The 19,285-nt window shown below is 48.0% G+C and overlaps 1 protein-coding gene across 6 annotated transcripts in view; it reads right to left on the bottom strand.

The window, feature by feature from the left end:
• The window catches only part of KRBA1 (KRAB-A domain containing 1), a 53,175-nt gene that overhangs the window by 33,733 nt on the left and 157 nt on the right, over positions 1–19,285 (bottom strand). For 5 of the 6 annotated variants that reach the window (XM_058179276.1, XM_058179281.1, XM_058179277.1 and 2 more), the window contains exons 2-9: positions 18,081–18,255; positions 13,399–13,521; positions 9,257–9,352; positions 8,842–8,973; positions 6,743–6,910; positions 5,501–5,641; positions 4,932–5,120; positions 3,632–3,808 (exon numbers count right to left, since the gene is read on the bottom strand). In XM_058179276.1, coding sequence (XP_058035259.1) covers positions 3,632–3,808; positions 4,932–5,120; positions 5,501–5,641; positions 6,743–6,910; positions 8,842–8,973; positions 9,257–9,352; positions 13,399–13,521; positions 18,081–18,255 — 1,201 coding nt within the window. The remainder of the gene's footprint in view (positions 1–3,631; positions 3,809–4,931; positions 5,121–5,500; positions 5,642–6,742; positions 6,911–8,841; positions 8,974–9,256; positions 9,353–13,398; positions 13,522–18,080; positions 18,256–19,285) is intronic. The other variant, XM_058179278.1, reaches the window with a different exon arrangement.

Here is a 19,285-nt window from a genome sequence, read left to right as displayed (position 1 = left end):
ATAAATATACAAATAGGATGAAGACTATTGCTAACGTAGTGTAAGCCGCCCTGAGTCTTCGGAGAAGGGCGGGATATAAATGCAAATAAAAAAAAAATTGAGCCCACCATTTCTGTTGCTAAGTGAAACATTGGTTGAGGGAAGGTTGCCCCAGTTGACGAACTTTCTTGCCAGGGTTGTTAAGTGAACAATATTGGTGGATTCAGTTAGGAACCTGGTTGTTAAGTGAATTTTGTTTCCCCGTTGATTTTGCTGGTCAGAAGGTCGCAAACGGGAACTATGTGGCCCCGGGATACTGCAACCGTCTTAAGGATGAATCAGTTGCCAAGGATATGAATTTTGATCATGTGGTTATCGGATTCTGCAACGGTCATAAGTGTGAAAAACTTATTCTGAGGAGGGGAGGGGGAGGGGAGGAGGGTCTCCTGTTTGAGCGGGGGGGTGGACTAGAAGACCTCCAAGGTCCCTTCCAACTCCGCTACTGTTCTTTTTTTTTTAACAAAAAAGAACAACAATACATAACATACATTAACATAAAACATATATTCCTTCTTTACATCAGCTTCGTTTCCTTATTCTTCTCATGTTTACATCCTTATTCCCCCTCTCGTTTCATTTAATTATAATTTTCTTTCTTGTCACGTTCTCTCGTTTCTTTTTATCTTCTATCCTATCTATCCTTCTAACTATTCATTTTCTTTCATACATTGCCATTTTATATACATGTATATATAAGCTTTTCACCTTTTTTCATCATCTGGTATTTCTAGTCTCTAGCCAATTATACAATTTGTTCCATACTATGTAATATTCCGACTCTTCTTTTTCTTTTAACGCCTTTGTTAGTTTATCCTTCTCAGCACATTCCAAGATTTCTTTTTATCACTTCCTCCTCCGTTGGTATATTCTCGTTTTTCCACTTCTGTGTGTCTGCTATTCTGGCAGCTGTTATTATACGTAGAATTAGGTATCCTATTTCTTTACTGTATTTCATGTTGAATATTCCCAGCAGGAAGGTCTCTGGTCTCCAGTCTATATGTTGATTAGTTATTTCTTCCAGCCACTTTTTAATTTTAACCCAGAATTTTTTCACTCTTGGACGTGTCCACCATAAATGGTAATACGTTCCATATATCTTTTTACACTTCCAAAATAATGTGGAGATATTCGGGTACATCTTAGCAAGCCTTGCAGGTGGAAAGTGCCATCTATAAAACATTTTCAACTGGTTTTCCTTGAATGCCGCGGACATCGTCATTTCTGTATTTGTTCTCCACATTTTTTCCCATTTCTCCAATTCTATATTGTATCTGAAGTTTTTTGCCCATTTGATCATTGTTTCTTTAACCACTTTCCATTTTATATCGCAATAGGTATCCATATATTTTACTGATTAATTTTAACTCTGTTCCATGTACAATTTTATCCAGTTCTTGCTGCTCTCTTTGAATTTCGTGTGATTTTTTTATGTATCTTGATTGTATTTGTGTGTAAGTCCACCAATCTACCTCCCCAGTAGTGGGTTTCAATTTTTTTTACTACCGGTTCTGTGGGTGTGGCTTGGTGGGCGTGGCAGGGGAAGGATACTGTAAAAACTCCATTCCCATCCCACTCCGAGGGGAAAGTTACTGCAAAATTTCCATTTCCTCCCGATCAGCTGGGACTTGGGAGACACAGAATAGATGGGGGTGGGGCCAGTCAGAATTTTTATTACCAGTTCTCCAAACTATTCAAAATTTCTGCTACCGGTTCTCCAGAACTGGACAGAACCTGCTGAAACCCACCTCTGTACCTCTATACCTATCACTTTTTCCAGTTTGTGTTTTGTTCTCAAATTTCCCTGTATATTTACTAATTTCTCGTATCTAATTATCTTGCCTACATCTAATAAATTTGGGTGTTTCATTATTTCTGTTGGAGATAGCCACATTGGGATTCTTGTATAATGTTTTTGTTTTATTTTTTCCCAAATCTGTAGCAGAGCATTCCTAATTATATGTGTTTGAAAATATTTATGTGTTTTGTATTTGTCATCCCAAAGGAATGAATGTCACGCCACTTGCATATTGTGATCTTCTATTGCTACAATACTTTTATTTTCCAATTCCATCGAATCTTTTAGCCATGTGATAATTGATGCTTGGTAGTATAATTCCCAATCTGGTAAAGCCAAGCCCCCTTTATCATTTGTGTCTTGCAATAATTTTAGTTTAATCCTAGCTTTTTTCCCTTGCCATATAAATTTAGTAATTAATTTATTCCACTCTTGAAAGAATGTTTTCCCTAATTTTGTTGGAATGACTTGGAAATTGGAAATAAAATTTTCGGCAAAATATTCATTTTAATCGGTTCTGCCCAATAATGAAATTTGTAGATTTTTCCAATTATCCAAATCTTTTTTTTATATTATTTAGTATTTTATCGTAATTGTCCTCCTTAATTGATGAGCACTTTGCTGTAAGCCAAATCCCTAAGTATTTTATTTTCTTAGTTATATTTATTTTGATTTTGTATTCCAATTCATTTTTTTGACTTTGGGTAAGATTTTTTGTTATTAATTTAGATTTATTTTTGTTTATCTTGAGTCCCGCTACTTCACCAAATTCCTCAATTTTTTGAATCAGTTTGAGGCCGGTCTCTAATGGCTCTTCCAAAATGAATACCATATCATCAGTGAAGGCTTGTATTCTTCCTTTTTGGTTCTTAAGCCTTTTATCTCCTGATCTTCTCTGATTTTTGTCAATAATATTTCTAACGATAAAATAAATGGAAGTGGAGAAAGTGGACACCCTTGTCTAACTCCTTTAGTTAAATCAATATTTTCTGTCATTTCATCGTTCCACTATTCTGTTATTCTGTAATTTGGTTATAATTGTGTAATTGTTATTCTGCTATTCTGTCATTCTGTTATTATTCTGTCATTCTGTTACTCTCTTAGAGCCTTTTGTCACTCTTCTGTTATTTGGTTATTCGGCTATTCTTTTATTCTGTTATTTTATTTTATTTTATTATTCTGTGCATCATTTTCCCTCCTGAAATTTATAAATACATCCTTTTGTCTGTAGGAGTCTGTGTTACTATTTTCTAGAGTGAAATTCCTGCAATGCACACTGAAAACAAAAATTAGGGCAGTGAGCCTTAACTACAGGAAGTCCCCGAATTACAGCAGTTCATTTAGTGACGGTCGAAGTTACAACAGCACTGAAAAAAAGGGGCCGACAACCCTTTTTCACACTTCACAACCGCTGCAGCATTCCCAGTGGTCACGTGATCAAAATTCAGATGCTTGGCAAATGATTCCTATTTACGACGGTCACACTGATCCCCTTTTGTGACTTTCGGGCAAGTGAAGTCAAGAGGGAAGCCGGATTCACTTAACAACCGGGTTACCGACGACACCCCTGCAGGAAACTCATTTAACTGCCGTGGTGAGAAAGGTCATAAAATGGAGCGAAAAAAAGTGTTTTGCTTAGCCATGGAAATGTTGGGCTCAGTTGTGGTCGTAAGTTGAGGATCACCTCTATTTGTTTTGGGGAGGGGGCTGTGTTTGGTCCCAGAACAGAAGGTAGGTGTCTGAGGAGAATCAAAAATTCTGGTACGATGGGGATTGTCCGTGAAAATCAAGACTTACCTTGGATGGGTAATGAGTCACTCCTGCCTCCCCATCGCCCAAATCCAGGGGTCCGTGGCTGCCTCCCTATGGAAGCCTTGAGGGGGGTTTGGGGGCCACGGCCAGACTGCAGGGTCACCAGATCCTTCAGGCACTTCAGCAACCCCTGAAGGGGGGGTTTCTCTTCGGACGCTGCTTCTGCAAGAGAGGAAGACGCTGACAGAATTCATAAATAAATAACGTTATAAATGACTTAGATGAGGGACTAGAGGGGGAACTCATCCAAATTTGCAGATGACACAGAATGGCAAGAACAGTTGACACCCCAGAAGACCAGTTTGGGATCCCAAAAGATCTGGACGTACAGATCTGAACAATGGGCCCTATCCAACATGTAACATGGGTTTTATCCCACCGAGTATCATCTCTAGAAACAAATAAAGATATAACTAGTAGCCAGCATGGGTTTGTTAAAAACAGACCATCTTATTTCATTCTTTGACCAAGTGACTAAATTAGTAGACCAGGGAAATGCTGCGGACATACTAGTTAGACTTCAGTAAGGCGTTCGACAGAGTAGACCAAAACCTGTTTCTTGGTAAGCTGGGAAAATGTGAATAAACAGCATCACCACTAGATGGAGCTGTAGCTGACAAACCATGCTCAACAAGTAGTCCTCAGTGGTACTATGTCTACAAGGAGAGAAGTAATAGAATAGAATAGAATAGAATAGAATAGAATAGAATAGAATAGAATAGAATAGAATAGAATAGAATTTTCTATTGGCCAAGTGTGATTGGACACACAAGGAATTTGTCTTGGTGCATATGCTCTCGGTGTACATAAAAGAAAAGATAAGTTCATCAAAGGTACAACATTTACAACACAATTGATGTAAAAAGCAGCGAGCTACGGCAAGATTCTGTCTTAGGACTCTTCAATATTTTCATAAATGACTTAGATGAAGGAATAGAAGGGGAACTCATCCAAATTCGCAGATGACACTAAAATGGCAAGAACGATTGACAACCCAGAAGACAAGCTCAAGATCCCAAAAGATCTGGACGGACATGAACAATGGGCCGTATCCAACAACAGGACATTTAATGTGGGTTTCATCCCACCGAGTCTCAGGAATTGCAACTGTATCATCTCTAGAAACAAATACAGTTATAACTAGTAGCCAGCAGCAGGAATTCTCAATTTACGACATCCCCCCCCCCGGGGGGAGGGGTGGACTAGAAGACCTCCGAGATCCCATCCAACTCTGTTATTCTGTTATAATTCCTTCGTCCCTCTCCCAAGTTTGTAAATGACAAACCTGGCCTCAACTTTGGAGATGCCTTGCGAGAACTTTTGGGAAGTTCCTTCTCAGCAATGGCCTCAGGCATTTTCTTTCCGTCCTTGGATTGGCTCTCAGCCTCAGAGATGCTTCGCAAAAGGCCTGGTGATGTGGGTTGCTCTGGCCCTCCATCCCCACAGGAATGGGGTTGATCCAGACATCCAGATTCTGCAGAAGAGTGTTTACAACAAAGGAGGTGGATAGGGAAGGGTAGGGTAGAGGAGGAGAGGAGAGGAGAGGAGTTTCAGTTTGAGCCATCACTAAACGTATTGTTGTAAGGGTGAAAATGAGTGTATCCTTTTCTCCCTTAGTTTCTGGAGGGAATTCCTCCAGAGTGGAATTAAATAAACCCTGCCACAAGCCTTGATTTTTGCTAATTCAGCCCTGCGTTCGAATCCACATCTCTCCAAGTCTTTAGACATCAGGGGCACCTTTGTGGCCGCCCCATGTCTCTGTGAGGAGATTAAACTGATTTTTTTGCAGCAGAAGGGATATCAAATGGGCGGGAAGAAAACAAGGTGACCCAAAGACCCCTCCCTCAAACTCACCATCAGTATCCAGCCTTGGCTCCATTGCTGGGCTCTCCTTCTGCTCCGTTGAGAGGTGAGGACGCCGAAGTCCTCCTTCAGACTTTGGCTGCCCTTCGGCCACATTGTCCTTGGTTGACGGCTCTGCGTCGGTCACTACCTCTGCATCAGCAGGAAAGAAGGAAGGCAAAACTAGAATCAACATCACGTGAAGTGTTAGTACACGCAGTCCTCGACTTACAATGGTTTGCTTAGTGACCGTTCAAAGTTACAATGGCACTGGGGGGGGAAAAAGACTTAGGACCGTTTTTCAGACTACTTCGCTTCAGAATCAAGTTGCTGGTCCCTATTGTGGTTGCAGGACCAGAAGCAATGGAGGTTAACTCGTTGAGGAGAGATCCGACCTAGAACGAAGGAAAAATTTCCTGACAGCCAGAACAATTAACCAGTGGAACTACTTGCCACCAGAAGTTGTGGGTGCTCAATCACTTGAGCTTTTTAAGAAGAGACTGGTCAGCTACCTATCTAAAATGGTATAGGGTCTCCTGCTTGAGGAGGGGGCTGGACTAGAAGACCTCCAAGGTTCCTTCCATTGCTGTTATTCTGTATTCTGGACAGTGAGAACAATTAATCAGTGGAACTATTTGCCACCAGAAGTTGTGGATGCTCCATCACTGGAGGCCTTCAAGAAGAAATTAGACCGCCACTTGACTGCGATGTATGGGTCCTGTTTAGGCAGAAGGTTGGACTAGAAGACCTCTAAGGTCCCTTCCCATGTTGTTATTCTTTTAACCCCAGACAAATTAATCAGTGCAATGGCTTTCCGTCTGAAGCTGCGGGTCCTCCATTACTGGAGCTTTTAAAGATGAGATTGGACAGCCGTTTGTCTGAAATGCTATAGGGTCTCCTGCTCACTTGCTAAGTGAAAAATTTAAGTGATTTTTGCCTCACGTTACGACCTGTCTTGCTGCAGTTGTTAAGCGAATCAATGCAGTTGTTACAAGAGTAACACGTTTTTTAAGTGAATCTTCTGACTTTGCTGATCAGATGGTCACAAAATAAGATTGTGTGACCCCGGGATGCTGCGACAAGTAGGAATCCGTCTCGAAGCATCCGAATTTTGATCATGTGACTTTGGGCTGCAACAGTTGTAAGGGTGAGAAACTGTTGTAAGTTACTTTTTTCAGTGTCGTTGCTACTTCGGTCACTAAATGAATGGCCGTAAGTCGAGGACTACCTGTTTTGCCCCAGTGATGGACCCACCTGTTCCCTTCCATCCTTGAGCATCGCAGGGACCAAATGTGCCTTGGGTAGTGGGCTCTGACCATTCTCCTTCTGGGCTGCTGCTGGGGGTCCCCCCTTGGCTGGAGACGCTCAGGGAAACTGAGTCAGTGAAGTGTGGGAAACTCCTCAGCTGGACAATGGGACCCGCTGGAAAGAAAGATCAGAAGCTCAGAACTCTCCTTTTAACCTGCAAGCCACAGAGAAATCTGAGGAGGGTGTTATTCACATCTGTATAGGTGGCAGGGGGCTCCAAACTCCTGGGAGCCAAGGACCACCGAGAAGAAAATTGAAGAGGAAATCTCTCCTGGATCCATCATATCCTGAACAGGAAGAGGAGGAGGAGGAGGTGGAGGAGTTTGAACCAGGGCCATCTAATAGGGATCGCAATGTCTGAGTCCAGGGACTGAGGACGATGCCATCCCGGGCCTCTCTGGCCTTGTGGGAGGTGGTCAGCCAGACAGGGAGCTGCCTTCCCTCACAAACTCAGGGGAGGATCAGCTGCAGACAGGCGGCAGGGATGAGAGGAGCAGTTCCCCTTCTCACAAGGAACAGCTGCCTCCGTGCTCCGGAGCACAGAGAGCAGAGCAGAGGCAAGCTCAGAGGAGATCTGTGAGGTTGCCGGTGAGGAGGCAGCCCCTTTCCTCCTCACACTTGAATTAAGCCAATTTAATCAGAGACCAGGGTGGATGTGTTTGCTGGGAACAATAATTTGGCTTTGGCACACGTTTTTCGGCCTCTGTAAACTCCGCTTTGCACCTGTTCTGACCCAGATCTCCAAATATGACAAACCCTCTGAAGTTCAATCAATGATTCCTTTATTAGGAGCATCAGTAGCCCCAGCAAAAAGTTTCTCTCTCTCCGCAGGCTGACGAGTCTGTCTGGCAGGGAGATGAATAGTTGTCTGCCACACCTATTCATCTCCGCCCCCTGCCTTTTATCCCCAGAGCTAGGGTGGGGCTTCGCTAGCAGTGGTGGCTCTTCCGCCCCAAGGACCGGCCCATAGATTTCCACTGCTCTCCTCTCCTCTGCCTTCTGTGCCTCCGAGCATCAGGCACTGGACCCAGATGTTTCTCCTCTTCCTCATCAGCCACCTCCAGACCTGGGGACTGTTGACTCTCCATCTGAGGGGTGATGGATGGGTGAGGCTCTGCCTCTGTCTCTCTCTGTCAGCTCCATTCCCTCTTTCCCCTCGGAGCTCTCAGGTTGCCTTGATGCTGACCCTGACTCCCATGTCTCCTCTGATTCAGCTGTTGAAGGGGCCAGTGACCCACAGGCCACAACAGCACTGTGTTTCGTCTTTGCATTGTGTTTCTGCCTTGTGGGTCCTGGCCATTGTTTGTGAACTACGGGCCTTGCCTGGTGGGCTTTATATCTTGTTTTGGCATTCCTCCTCACGTTGTGAATTGGCTCCAGTCACTACTGGCTTTAGTTTGGGGGCGCCTGCATTGACTGCGGGTGGCTGCCATTGGGAAAGTTTGGGGTAGAGCTCCACTAGCTGTGATAGGGCCATTTGTCATGGGACAGTAGAGCAATAAAGCAGGGGTCCCGAATGCCTGGTCCAGAGTCTGTGGGATGTCAGAAACTGGTCCATGCAAACAAATGTGCAGGATTCAGGCAATACGCAAGACCACGCCCTCTCCAGTCTGCAGAAAAACCAAGGGACCGGCCCCTGATGCCCCAAAGGTTGGTGACCCCTGCAATAGAAGACACCATCGAAGCCTGCCTCAGCCTAGTCCAGTGGTCCCCAACCTTTCCCCCTTAGTGGACCAGTGGGGGGAGGGAGGGAGGATGGTCCAGCGTGCATGGCAGCCGGTTTGCTGGCATGCAAAGCTCCAAATGTGTGAGCAGTGGACACTGGTGCATGAAGCGCCGTTTGTGCCCGCTGCCCACACAAATGGAGCTTGACGCACATGCACGAGTGGCCATTGCAAATGGACCTGTGTGCACACGCTCACCAGCCACTTGTGCGAGCCAGTTCCAAACAGACTGCAGCCTGGTACTGGACTATGGCCCAAGGATTGGGGACCTCTGGCCTAGGCTCAGTAAAATCTGCTCAGCCATGCAGCCAGCGTACTCACCATGCCCTCTTTCGCTGCCCCCAAGAGGCGTGGATCGATCCAGGCTCACGTGCGCATGTCCACAGAGGAACTCTGGGATTTCGTTGACCAGCTTCATGAGTGCACAGAGGTGATGGCTGCTTTGATCCTTACCTGCACGGGGGAGAGAGAGTTTAGGGAAAGGCCAGAACAGGTGAGAAACAGAAGGCCCCACAAATGCAGCCAGTTCTGAGCCAAAATTAGAGAGGAAACGGCCTCGCCCTTAATCTGTGACTCTCCTGTGGGGATCCCCTCCAACTGGGCTGTGACTACAATGCCCAGAAGCCTCAGCCAAGGCTTAAACCAGTGGCCATTCCTGTCCCCGCAGATCTGGAGAGTTCTGGTTTGAGGAGGAAGACAGAGAGAAACATTGCCCGTGATTCTCTGCCACTCGTACCCTCCTCGTCGTTCGCTACGGCCAGGCGCTCCACAGCCTTATCCTGCTTCAGGTTGCAGGGTCCTTCCATGCCCTCTGGAAAAGGGGGCTCTTCACCTGGGGGGAGGGGAAGAGAGAGGCAACCGACAGCCTAACGATGTACCAGCTTGGCACATTTAAGTAATTACCAAAGAAACAAGGGGACAACCATGGCTTAAATCAAAAAATAAATCCTTAAATCCTCTGACCATTCAGTAATAGGGCCTGGGAAGGCTGCTTGGGGAATCCTGGGGCAAGAAGGGAAAGTTGAGTGACAGGCGAGTGTGTTGATCCCTCTCCCCCAAGTGAGATCTGGGAGTGGGGGAGGAGAGACTGGGGGCGGGCGGGCAGGGTGCTGTTTGTAAATTGAGTGGATGTATTTGGGGTGTGTTGGGAGATAAGGGGGAGCTGGAAGTGACCCCTCTGTGGCAATATTGATATATTGACCACCATTTGTGTTGTAAATGTTGTACCTTGATGAACGTATCTTTTCTTTTATGTACACTGAGAGCATCTGCACCAAGACAAATTCCTTGTGTGTCCAATCACACTTGGCCAATAAAAAAATCTGTTCTATTCTATTCTATTCTATTCAATGAGGAACAGGTGCTGTGAGTTTGAGGGCGCTGAGAGCAAGTGGTATAGTGTCTGTAAGCAGCGATGAAATGCACTTACCTTCACTACTGATTCGGAAGTTTGAGCGCGAGCACTTCTTCTGCCCGTGCGCAAGCCTTCTGCACATGCGCAGAGGGTAAAAAATGGGACGTAATGACGTCTCAGCAGGTAGGCAAAGCCTGCTCGTGCCGGCACTACCAGTTCGCACAAGCCGGATAGATCCGGCTAGATTTCACTGGTGCCTGTAAGGCTCACCTTGCCCCACAGCAGTTTGTCAGTGGGAGGAAGTTTCCCCTTTTTAAGGAAGAGTGTTGGGGATGGGGGATTTTTATTTATTTATTTATTCAAATTTATATACCGCCCTATCTCCCGAAGGACTCAGGGCGGTGTACAGGCATTTAAAAGACATATAAATACAATATAAAACAATTAAAAAACTGATTCTAACAAGCCCGTAAATTTAGAATTAAAATATCAAATAAAACCCAATTTAAAACCAATAATTTAAAATCTAGCTCAGCCCTGCACAATTAAATAAATACGTTTTAAGCCCGCGGCGGAAGGTCCGGAGGTCCGAAAGCTGACGAAGTCCGGGGTAGTTCATTCCAGAGGGTGGGGCCCCCACAGAGAAGGCCCTTCCTGGGTGTCGCCAGACGACATTGCCGCTACCGACGGCACCCTGAGGAGACCCTCTGTGAGAGCGCACGGGTCGGTGAGAGATATTCGGTAGCAGTAGGCGGTCCCGTAAGTAGCCCGGCCCAATGCCATGGAGCGCTTTAAAGGTGGTCACCAAAACCTTGAAGCGCACCCGGAAAGCCACAGGTAGCCAGTGCAGCCTGCGCAGGATGGGTGTTATACGGGAGCCACGAGGGGCTCCATCTATCACCCGCGCAGCCGCATTCTGGACTAACTGTAGCCTCCGGATGCCCTTCAAGGGGAGCCCCATGTAGAGAGCATTGCAGTAATCCAGGCGAGACGTCACGAGTGCGTGAGTGACCGTGCATAGGGCATCCCGGTCCAGAAAGGGGCGCAACTGGCGTACCAGGCGAACCTGGTAGAACGCTCTCCTGGAGACGGCCGTCAAATGGTCTTCTAGAGACAGCCGTTCATCCAGGAGGACGGGGATGGAATGGTTCTCAGGGAAGGCAGAGGAGGGAGACCTATTTCAGTGGTGTCGGGTAACGGGAGATACCGGGAGGCAAGGGGAGGGGGGAAGGCACGGGGAACGCGACCTCGGCGTTTAGTTCCGGTCTCATTTCCTTCCCCCTTGCACTCACCTCATTTATCTGGTTAGGAGATCTGTAGTGGCCCTGGTCTTAGGCTGCTGCTTTTAAATGTCAGATCAGCCTGGCTAGCCTTATCGCCGATTTGATCCTCGAAGACAAGGCCGATCTGGCTTTTATAACCGAGACCTGGTTGGGCCCAGAGGGAGGCGTTCTCCTCGTAGAAATGTGCCCAGTGGGTTATCGAGCATGGCACCAGTCTAGACCTCAGGGCCAAGCAGGGGGTGTGGCTGCTGTTATCAGAGAATCTCTAGTAGCCTCCAGCTCCACAAGTGCCCGGCTGCGAGACCCTTTTCCTTAGGTTGGGCTCAAGGGATCAGGTGGGATTGTTGCTGCTGTACCAGCCTCCCTGCTGCGTGGCAACTTCCCTACCCGGCTCCTGGATCTCACTGCGGGACTGGCGGTGGAATTCCCCTGGCTTACAGTTCTAGGGGATTTCAACCTGCCATCCCTGGTGGCTGGGGCAGAGGCAGCCCAAGATTTCATGGAAACTTTGACCTCCATGGGCCTGTCCCAGGTCATCCAGGGCCCAACTAGGAATCGTAGTCACACACCCGATTTGGTGTTCTTGTCGAAGCAGTGGCTTTGTGACCTGGAACTGGTGGACCAGTTCGTTTAGTGACCATTCAAAGTTACAACGGCACCAAACATAATGACTTATGACTATTTTTCAAGCTTATGACCGTTGTGGCATCTCCATGGTCACGTGATCAAAATTAATACACTTGGCAACCGACTCATATTTATGATGATGGCTTTTATGCCCCAGGGTCATGCAATCAACTTTTGTGACCTTCGGACCAGCAAAGTCAATGGGGAAGCCAGATCCACTTAACAGCCTTGTTACTAACTTAACAGGTGCTTGGATTCACTTAATGACTGTAGCAAGAAAGGTCGTAAAGTAGGACAAAACTCACTAAAGAAATATCTTGCTTAGCAACAGAAATGTTGGGCCCAATTGTGGTTGTACGTAGAGGACTAGTTGTACAGGATTCATGGACACCTCCCTAATTTACAGAAGTATAAGTGGGGGGGGGGGAGCTCAGCCAGACTTACAAGATTTTATTTGACCTACCCAAAGTAAAGTATATGTGCTTCATTCAACAGTTTCTTCCCGAATGCCATCACTCTGCTAAACAAATCATTCCATCAACACTGTCAAACTATTTACTAAATCTGCCCTACTATTAATCTTCTCATCGTTCCCATCACCCATCTCCTTCCACTTATGACTGTAACTTTGTTGCTTGTATCCTTACGATTTATACTGATATTGTTTCCTGATTGCTTATTTGTACCCTATGACTATCATTAAGTGTTGTACCTTTGAATTGTTGATGAAGGTATCTTTTCTTTTATGTACACTGAGAGCATATGCACACTGAGAGCATATGCACCAAGACCAATTCCTTGTGTGTCCAATCACACTTGGCAAATAAAAAAATCTATTCTGTTCTGTTCTGTTCTGTTCCGTTCTTATTCTATTCTATTCTATTCTATTCTATTCTATTCTATTCTATTCTATTCTATTCTATTCTATTCTATTCTATTCATAGACATCTCCCTAATTCACAGGAGTATAAGGGAGGGGGGACACAATCAGATTTGCAAGATTCTGTTACTACAGTCAAACGATCATTTGAGCCTTCTTGTCGAGTGGATTTCTTGGTTTGAACTCCCTAACGGGGCTCACCATGATCTTCGTCCACCATTCGAAAGGACGAAGGCAGTTTTTGAGGGGCAAGACCCAAGGAAATAACTCACCCCCACCCCACCCCAACTCTTGGCCCAGCAGGGTAAGTAAGAAAGCACCACACGGCTTGAATCTACAGGCGACGACCTCTCTCTGCACCCTGGACTCTTGTTTGGAAAGTTTATAGCAGGGGACCCCAACCCCTGGGCCACGGGGCATGGACCGGGCCGGGGCAAGCACAAACAAGTGAAGCCTCATCCATGGGATGCAGGCAGCACGTGAAACCACATACCCTATGGTCCACGGAAAAATCTTTCTCCATGGTCCCGGTCTGTGGCGCCCAAAAGGCTTATAGGACGATAAAAGGGGTCTTTGTTGAATGACAAAAGGGTGGGACATCTCCCCACTTTAATCTCATTTTAGCGAAAAGCTGTACTTCGGCGCACAATGCAGGCAAACGAACACCCCACTGCACCCCATTGGCAGGATTCTTTCATTCACAAGTCCCTCTATGGAAAACGGAGTTTTCTTACGACGGGTTTTGTCGCCTCCCGCCACCAAAGGCAGCCGTCTTCTCCAACTGGGCTGGGGCTTTTCAGCGGTCCCGTCTGGCTGGCAAGTCAAGGAGGAGAAATCCAGGGTGGGGACTGAGTGACCTGTGCAGAAAAATGAGACGCAAGGGAGATGAAAGAAGGTTTTGAATCGGACCTCAATGGCGCAACCAAGAGCTTGAAAGGCTCAGGAAAGATTTGGGTTGGGGGTCAGTGGCCTCACACACACACACCCCCAACTCAAAATGCAGGCCTCCAAATATTCAGGATGAAAAAATTACCCCTTCAGGAACAGGAGGTGGCAACTTGTTGGAAGGGGTTTTCCCTGCCGCCTTGAAAGTGGCGGTGGTGAGACCCCGCCTCAAGAAGCCCTCCCTGGACCCAGCTATTTTGGGTAATTATCGTCCAGTCTCCAACCTTCGCTTCGTTGAGAAGGTTGTAGAGAGTGCTGTGGCGCGACAGCTACCCCAATACCTGGATGAAGCCGTCTATCTAGACCCGTTCCAGTCCGGCTTCCGACCCGGATACAGCACGGAGACAGCTTTGGTCGCATTGGTGGATGATCTCTGGAGGGCCAGGGACAGGGGTTACTCCTCTGCCCTGGTCCTATTAGACCTCTCAGCGGCTTTTGATACCATCGACCATGGTATCCTGCTGCGCCGGTTGGGGGGATTGGGAGTGGGAGGCACCGTGTATCGGTGGTTCTCCTCCTATCTCTCCGACCGGTCGCAGACGGTGTTGACAGGGGGGCAGAGGTCGACCGCGAGGTGCCTCACTTGTGGGGTGCCACAGGGGTCGATTCTCTCGCCCCTTCTGTTCAACATCTATATGAAGCCGTTGGGTGAGATCATCAGTGGCTTCGGGGTGAGATACCAGCTGTACACTGATGACACCCAGCTGTACTTTTCCACCCCGGGCCACCCCAATGAAGTTGTTGAAGTGCTGTCCCAGTGTTTGGAAGCCGTACGGGTCTGGATGGGGAGAAACAGGCTCAAGCTTAATCCCTCCAAGACGGAGTGGCTGTGGATGCCGGCATCCCGATTCAGTCAACTGCAGCCGCAGCTGACTGTTGGAGGCGAGTCATTGGCCCCAAAGGATAGGGTGCGCAACTTAGGTGTCCTCCTGGATGAACGGCTGTCGTTTGAAGATCATTTGACGGCCGTCTCCAGGAGGGCCTTCCACCAGGTTCGCCTGGTTCAGCAGTTGCACCCCTTCCAGTTGCACCCCTGCCTTGTGCACAGTCACTCATGCACTCGTTACCTCTCGCTTGGATTATTGGCTCTCTACATGGGGCTCCCCTTGAGGTGCACTCGGAGGCTTCAGTTAGTCCAGAATGCAGCTACGCGAGTGATCGAGGGAGCTATGCGTAGCTCCCACGTAACACCGCTCCTGCGCAGACTGCACTGGCTACCTGTGGCCTTTCGGGTGCACTTTAAGGTTTTGGTCACTACCTTTAAAGCGCTCCATGGCTTAGGGCCTGGGTACTTATGGGACCGCCTGCTGTTACCGCATGCCTCCCACCGACCCGTACGCTCTCACAGAGAGGGACTCCTCAGGGTGCCGTCCGCCAAGCAATGTCGGCTGGCGGCCCCCAGGGGAAGGTCCTTCTCTGTGGGGGCTCCCACACTCTGGAACGAGCTTCCCCCGGGTTTACGCCAAATACCTGACCTTCGGACCTTCCGTCGCGAACTGAAGACACATCTTTTCATTCGCGCCGGGCTGGCTTAAATTTTATTGATTTTAAATTTTCTATTAAAAATTTTAAATGGGGTTTTAGTTTATTATATATTTTAAACTTTTTAGGCCAATTATAAAATAAGTTTTTTAATCTGCATTTTAAATTGTACATTGTATTGCTTGTTTTTTACTTTTGCCTGTACACCGCCCTGAGTCCTTCGGGAGAAGGGCGGTATAAAAATCAAATTAATAATAATAATAATAATAATAATAATAATAACAACAACAACAACAACAACAACAACAACAACAACAACAACAACAACTTCAAGCAGAGAGAGAGGAGAGGAGAGTTGTAGCTCAGGGTTGAACAAATGGGGTCCTAGAAGGTTGTCTGAACTTGGTGATTTTCTTGCAGATGTTTTAGGACCCAACTAGGGAATGTCATCCATGCTAAAAGAGATTGTAGAGAGGGGGAGGGGAAGAGGAGCTGGAGGACTGTGAGGACTGTGGTGCTCTCTCAGCTTTGTGTTTTTGTTGCAGACCTCTCATGACCCAACTAGGTGACATCATCAGTGCTAGAAGGGAGAGGGGATAGGGAGATGAGGAGGACGAGGAGGTGGAAGAGGTCTGTGGCCTCGCTGGTGCTCTCTGAGCTTCGTGGTTTCCTCGCAGATCTTTCACGACCCAACTAAGTAACATCATCAGTGCCAGAAGGCTTGTGCCAGAAGTCTCCTAGCACTGGTGATATTACCTAGTTGGGTCATGAAATGCCTGCGAGAAAAGCACCAAGCTCAGAGAGGAAAAAGGAGCCCAGAGAGAGGGGGAGAGTTACAGGAGTTACAGTTCTCTGTCTTCTGTGGTTTCCCCCCCCCCCCCGCTTCTCGGGAAGATTCATTGCAAGGGAAGCCAAACTCATTTCTCTTTTCTGGGGGCCACTTGACAGGGCAGGGCCGATTCTCTCGCCCCTTCTGTTCAACATCTATATGAAGCCGTTGGGTGAGATCATCAGTGGCTTCGGGGTGAGATACCAGCTGTACACTGATGACACCCAGCTGTACTTTTCCACCCCGGGCCACCCCAATGAAGTTGTTGAAGTGCTGTCCCAGTGTTTGGAAGCCGTACGGGTCTGGATGGGGAGAAACAGGCTCAAGCTTAATCCCTCCAAGACGGAGTGGCTGTGGATGCCGGCATCCCGATTCAGTCAACTGCAGCCGCAGCTGACTGTTGGAGGCGAGTCATTGGCCCCAAAGGATAGGGTGCGCAACTTAGGTTTCCTCCTGGATGAACGGCTGTCGTTTGAAGATCATTTGACGGCCGTCTCCAGGAGGGTTTTCCACCAGGTTCGCCTGGTTCGGCAGTTGCGCCCCTTCCTTGATCGGGATGCCTTGTGCACAGTCACTCATGCGCTCGTTACTTCTCGCTTGGATTATTGGCTCTCTACATGGGGCTCCCCTTGAGGTGCACTCGGAGGCTTCAGTTAGTCCAGAATGCAGCTACGCGGGTGATCGAGGGAGCTATGCGTAGCTCCCACGTAACACCGCTCCTGTGCAGACTGCACTGGCTACCTGTGGCCTTTCGGGTGCACTTTAAGGTTTTGGTCACTACCTTTAAAGCGCTCCATGGCTTAGGGCCTGGGTACTTACGGGACCGCCTGCTGTTACCGCATGCCTCCCACCGACCCGTACGCTCTCACAGAGAGGGACTCCTCAGGGTGCCGTCCGCCAAGCAATGTCGGCTGGCGGCCCCCAGGGGAAGGTCCTTCTCTGTGGGGGCTCCCACACTCTGGAACGAGCTTCCCCCGGGTTTACGCCAAATACCTGACTTTCGGACCTTCCGTCGCGAACTGAAGACACATCTTTTCATTCGCGCGGGGCTGGCTTAAATTTTATTGATTTTAAATTTTCTATATAAAAATTTTAAATGGGGTTTTAGTTTATTATATATTTTAAACTTTTTAGGCCAATTATAAAATAAGTTTTTTAATCTGCATTTTAAATTGTACATTGTATTGCTTGTTTTTTACTTTTGCCTGTACACCGCCCTGAGTCCTTCGGGAGAAGGGCGGTATAAAAATCAAATTAATAATAATAATAATAATAATAATAATAATAATAATAATAATAACAACAACAACAACAACAACAACAACAACAACAACAACAACAACAACAACTTCAAGCAGAGAGAGAGGAGAGGAGAGGAGAGGAGAGGAGAGTTGTAGCTCAGGGTTGAACAAATGGGGTCCTAGAAGGTTGTCTGAACTTGGTGATTTTCTTGCAGATGTTTTAGGACCCAACTAGGGAATGTCATCCATGCTAAAAGAGATTGTAGAGAGGGGGAGGGGAAGAGGAGCTGGAGGACTGTGAGGACTGTGGTGCTCTCTCAGCTTTGTGTTTTTGTTGCAGACCTCTCATGACCCAACTAGGTGACATCATCAGTGCTAGAAGGGAGAGGGGATAGGGAGACGAGGAGGATGAGGAGGTGGAAGAAGTCTGTGGCCTCGCTGGTGCTCTCTGAGCGTCGTGGTTTCCTGGCAGATCTTTCACGACCCAACTAAGTAACATCATCAGTGCCAGAAGGCTTGTGCCAGAAGTCTCCTAGCACTGGTGATATTACCTAGTTGGGTCATGAAACGCCTGCGAGAAAAGCACCAAGCTCAGAGAGGAAAAAGGAGCCCAGAGAGAGGGGGAGAGTTACAGGAGTTACAGTTCTCTGTCTTCTGTGATTCCCCCCCCCCCTTCTCGGGAAGATTCATTGCAAGGGAAGCCAAACTCATTTCTCTTTTCTGGGGGCCACTTGACAGGGCAGGGCCCGATTCTCCTGCAGCTTCTCCTAACTCTTAGGGGAGCCTCCAACTGCAAGCTGAGTCCACAGAAGTCATGTGTGTGTCCCCCCCCCCAAATCACCCCAAAGGGTGTTTCTTCCACCCCATCATGAAGGACGAGGGAAAAGAGAGAGAAGAACTGAAGGGCTCAGGGACTCACCAAGCGAAAGAAGCAAAGAGCACGTCTCCAGCATCACTTCCTGGTGGAGCGCCTTCTGGCTGCCTTCCAACAGAGACCACTCCTCCAGCGAGAAGCCCACCGCCACGTCCTCAAAGGTCACCCGGTCTGGAGCCGCACCAGCTGGGCCTGCTGCTCGAAGGGCCTCATTCTGTCCCTGCACCCGAAGCCGAGAGATACACGTGTGTGAGGGAGGTCGACCCACCGCTTCCATCCCATGAGGAATTCCGGACATGGGAGACCCTTCCCTCGGATCGGATCTGACTGCCATCTGCAGGGTCTCCTGCTGCAGCAGGGGGTTCGACTAGATGACCTCCAAGGTCCCTTCCAATCCTATGATTCTATTCTACAATATCTTCTGGTTAATTCATTGGCTAGCGGAGAGAGGTTTTTCGGCGGACCGAAGGGGACCACGAATGGGGCTTCCCTCGTTTGTGCAGCCCGGTTCCTGTCCACCAACCGGTGGTTGGACTCCCCTGGGTAAATGGACGTGGTGGTACTTGGGAGACAGCCGAATAGGAAAAAAGAATAGAAGCAAACACAAAGGCCTCCAAATAATAAGAATGCAGCTAGTCCTCAAGCTACAACTGCCATTGAGTCCAATATTTTGGTTGCTAAATGAGACATTTGCCTGGTGAGTTTTGGCCTGTTTTATGACCTTTCTTGCCTGACTCAGCTGATGGTGCTTGGCAAGATGGGTAGAGCATGTCACAGGAAGGGACAGGATGATGGTTTCCAGAGCTTCCTCTTCCTCCTCTTCCCCCTCCTCCTTCTCCTCTTCTCTTTTTTCCTCCTCCTCCTCCCTTTCCCCTTCACCCTCCTTCTACTCTTCCTCCTTTTCTTCCCCCTCACCCTAACCCTCTTCCTCCCCCTCTTCCTCCTCTTTGTGCCTTCTTCCAAGTGGGCTTTTCTGCACAAACAGACAGGAACATACACACGCGCACAAACCCCAGATCATGCCTGCGCTTGCAAGAATGGGGAAAGACCCCGACCTTCCGTGCGCGGCCTCCGGTCCGGACCTGATGCGCTACCTGCGGACCCCCCGAGGGGCTGCCGGGGAGCCGAAGCCGGAGGACCCCTCCTCGCCCTGAGCTTTGCTGGCCTCGTCCCACTGCCTCCCCACAACCTGAACACCAACCTGCCCTCCAAGCAGCCCGAGGACGAGCGATGCTTTTCTCCCCCAGGGG

Source organism: Ahaetulla prasina, chromosome 4, assembly GCF_028640845.1.
Source record: "Ahaetulla prasina isolate Xishuangbanna chromosome 4, ASM2864084v1, whole genome shotgun sequence".
NCBI lineage: Eukaryota > Metazoa > Chordata > Lepidosauria > Squamata > Colubridae > Ahaetulla > Ahaetulla prasina.
Note: the sequence above shows the minus strand (reverse complement) of the source record. Positions and strands in the feature narration are given on the sequence as shown.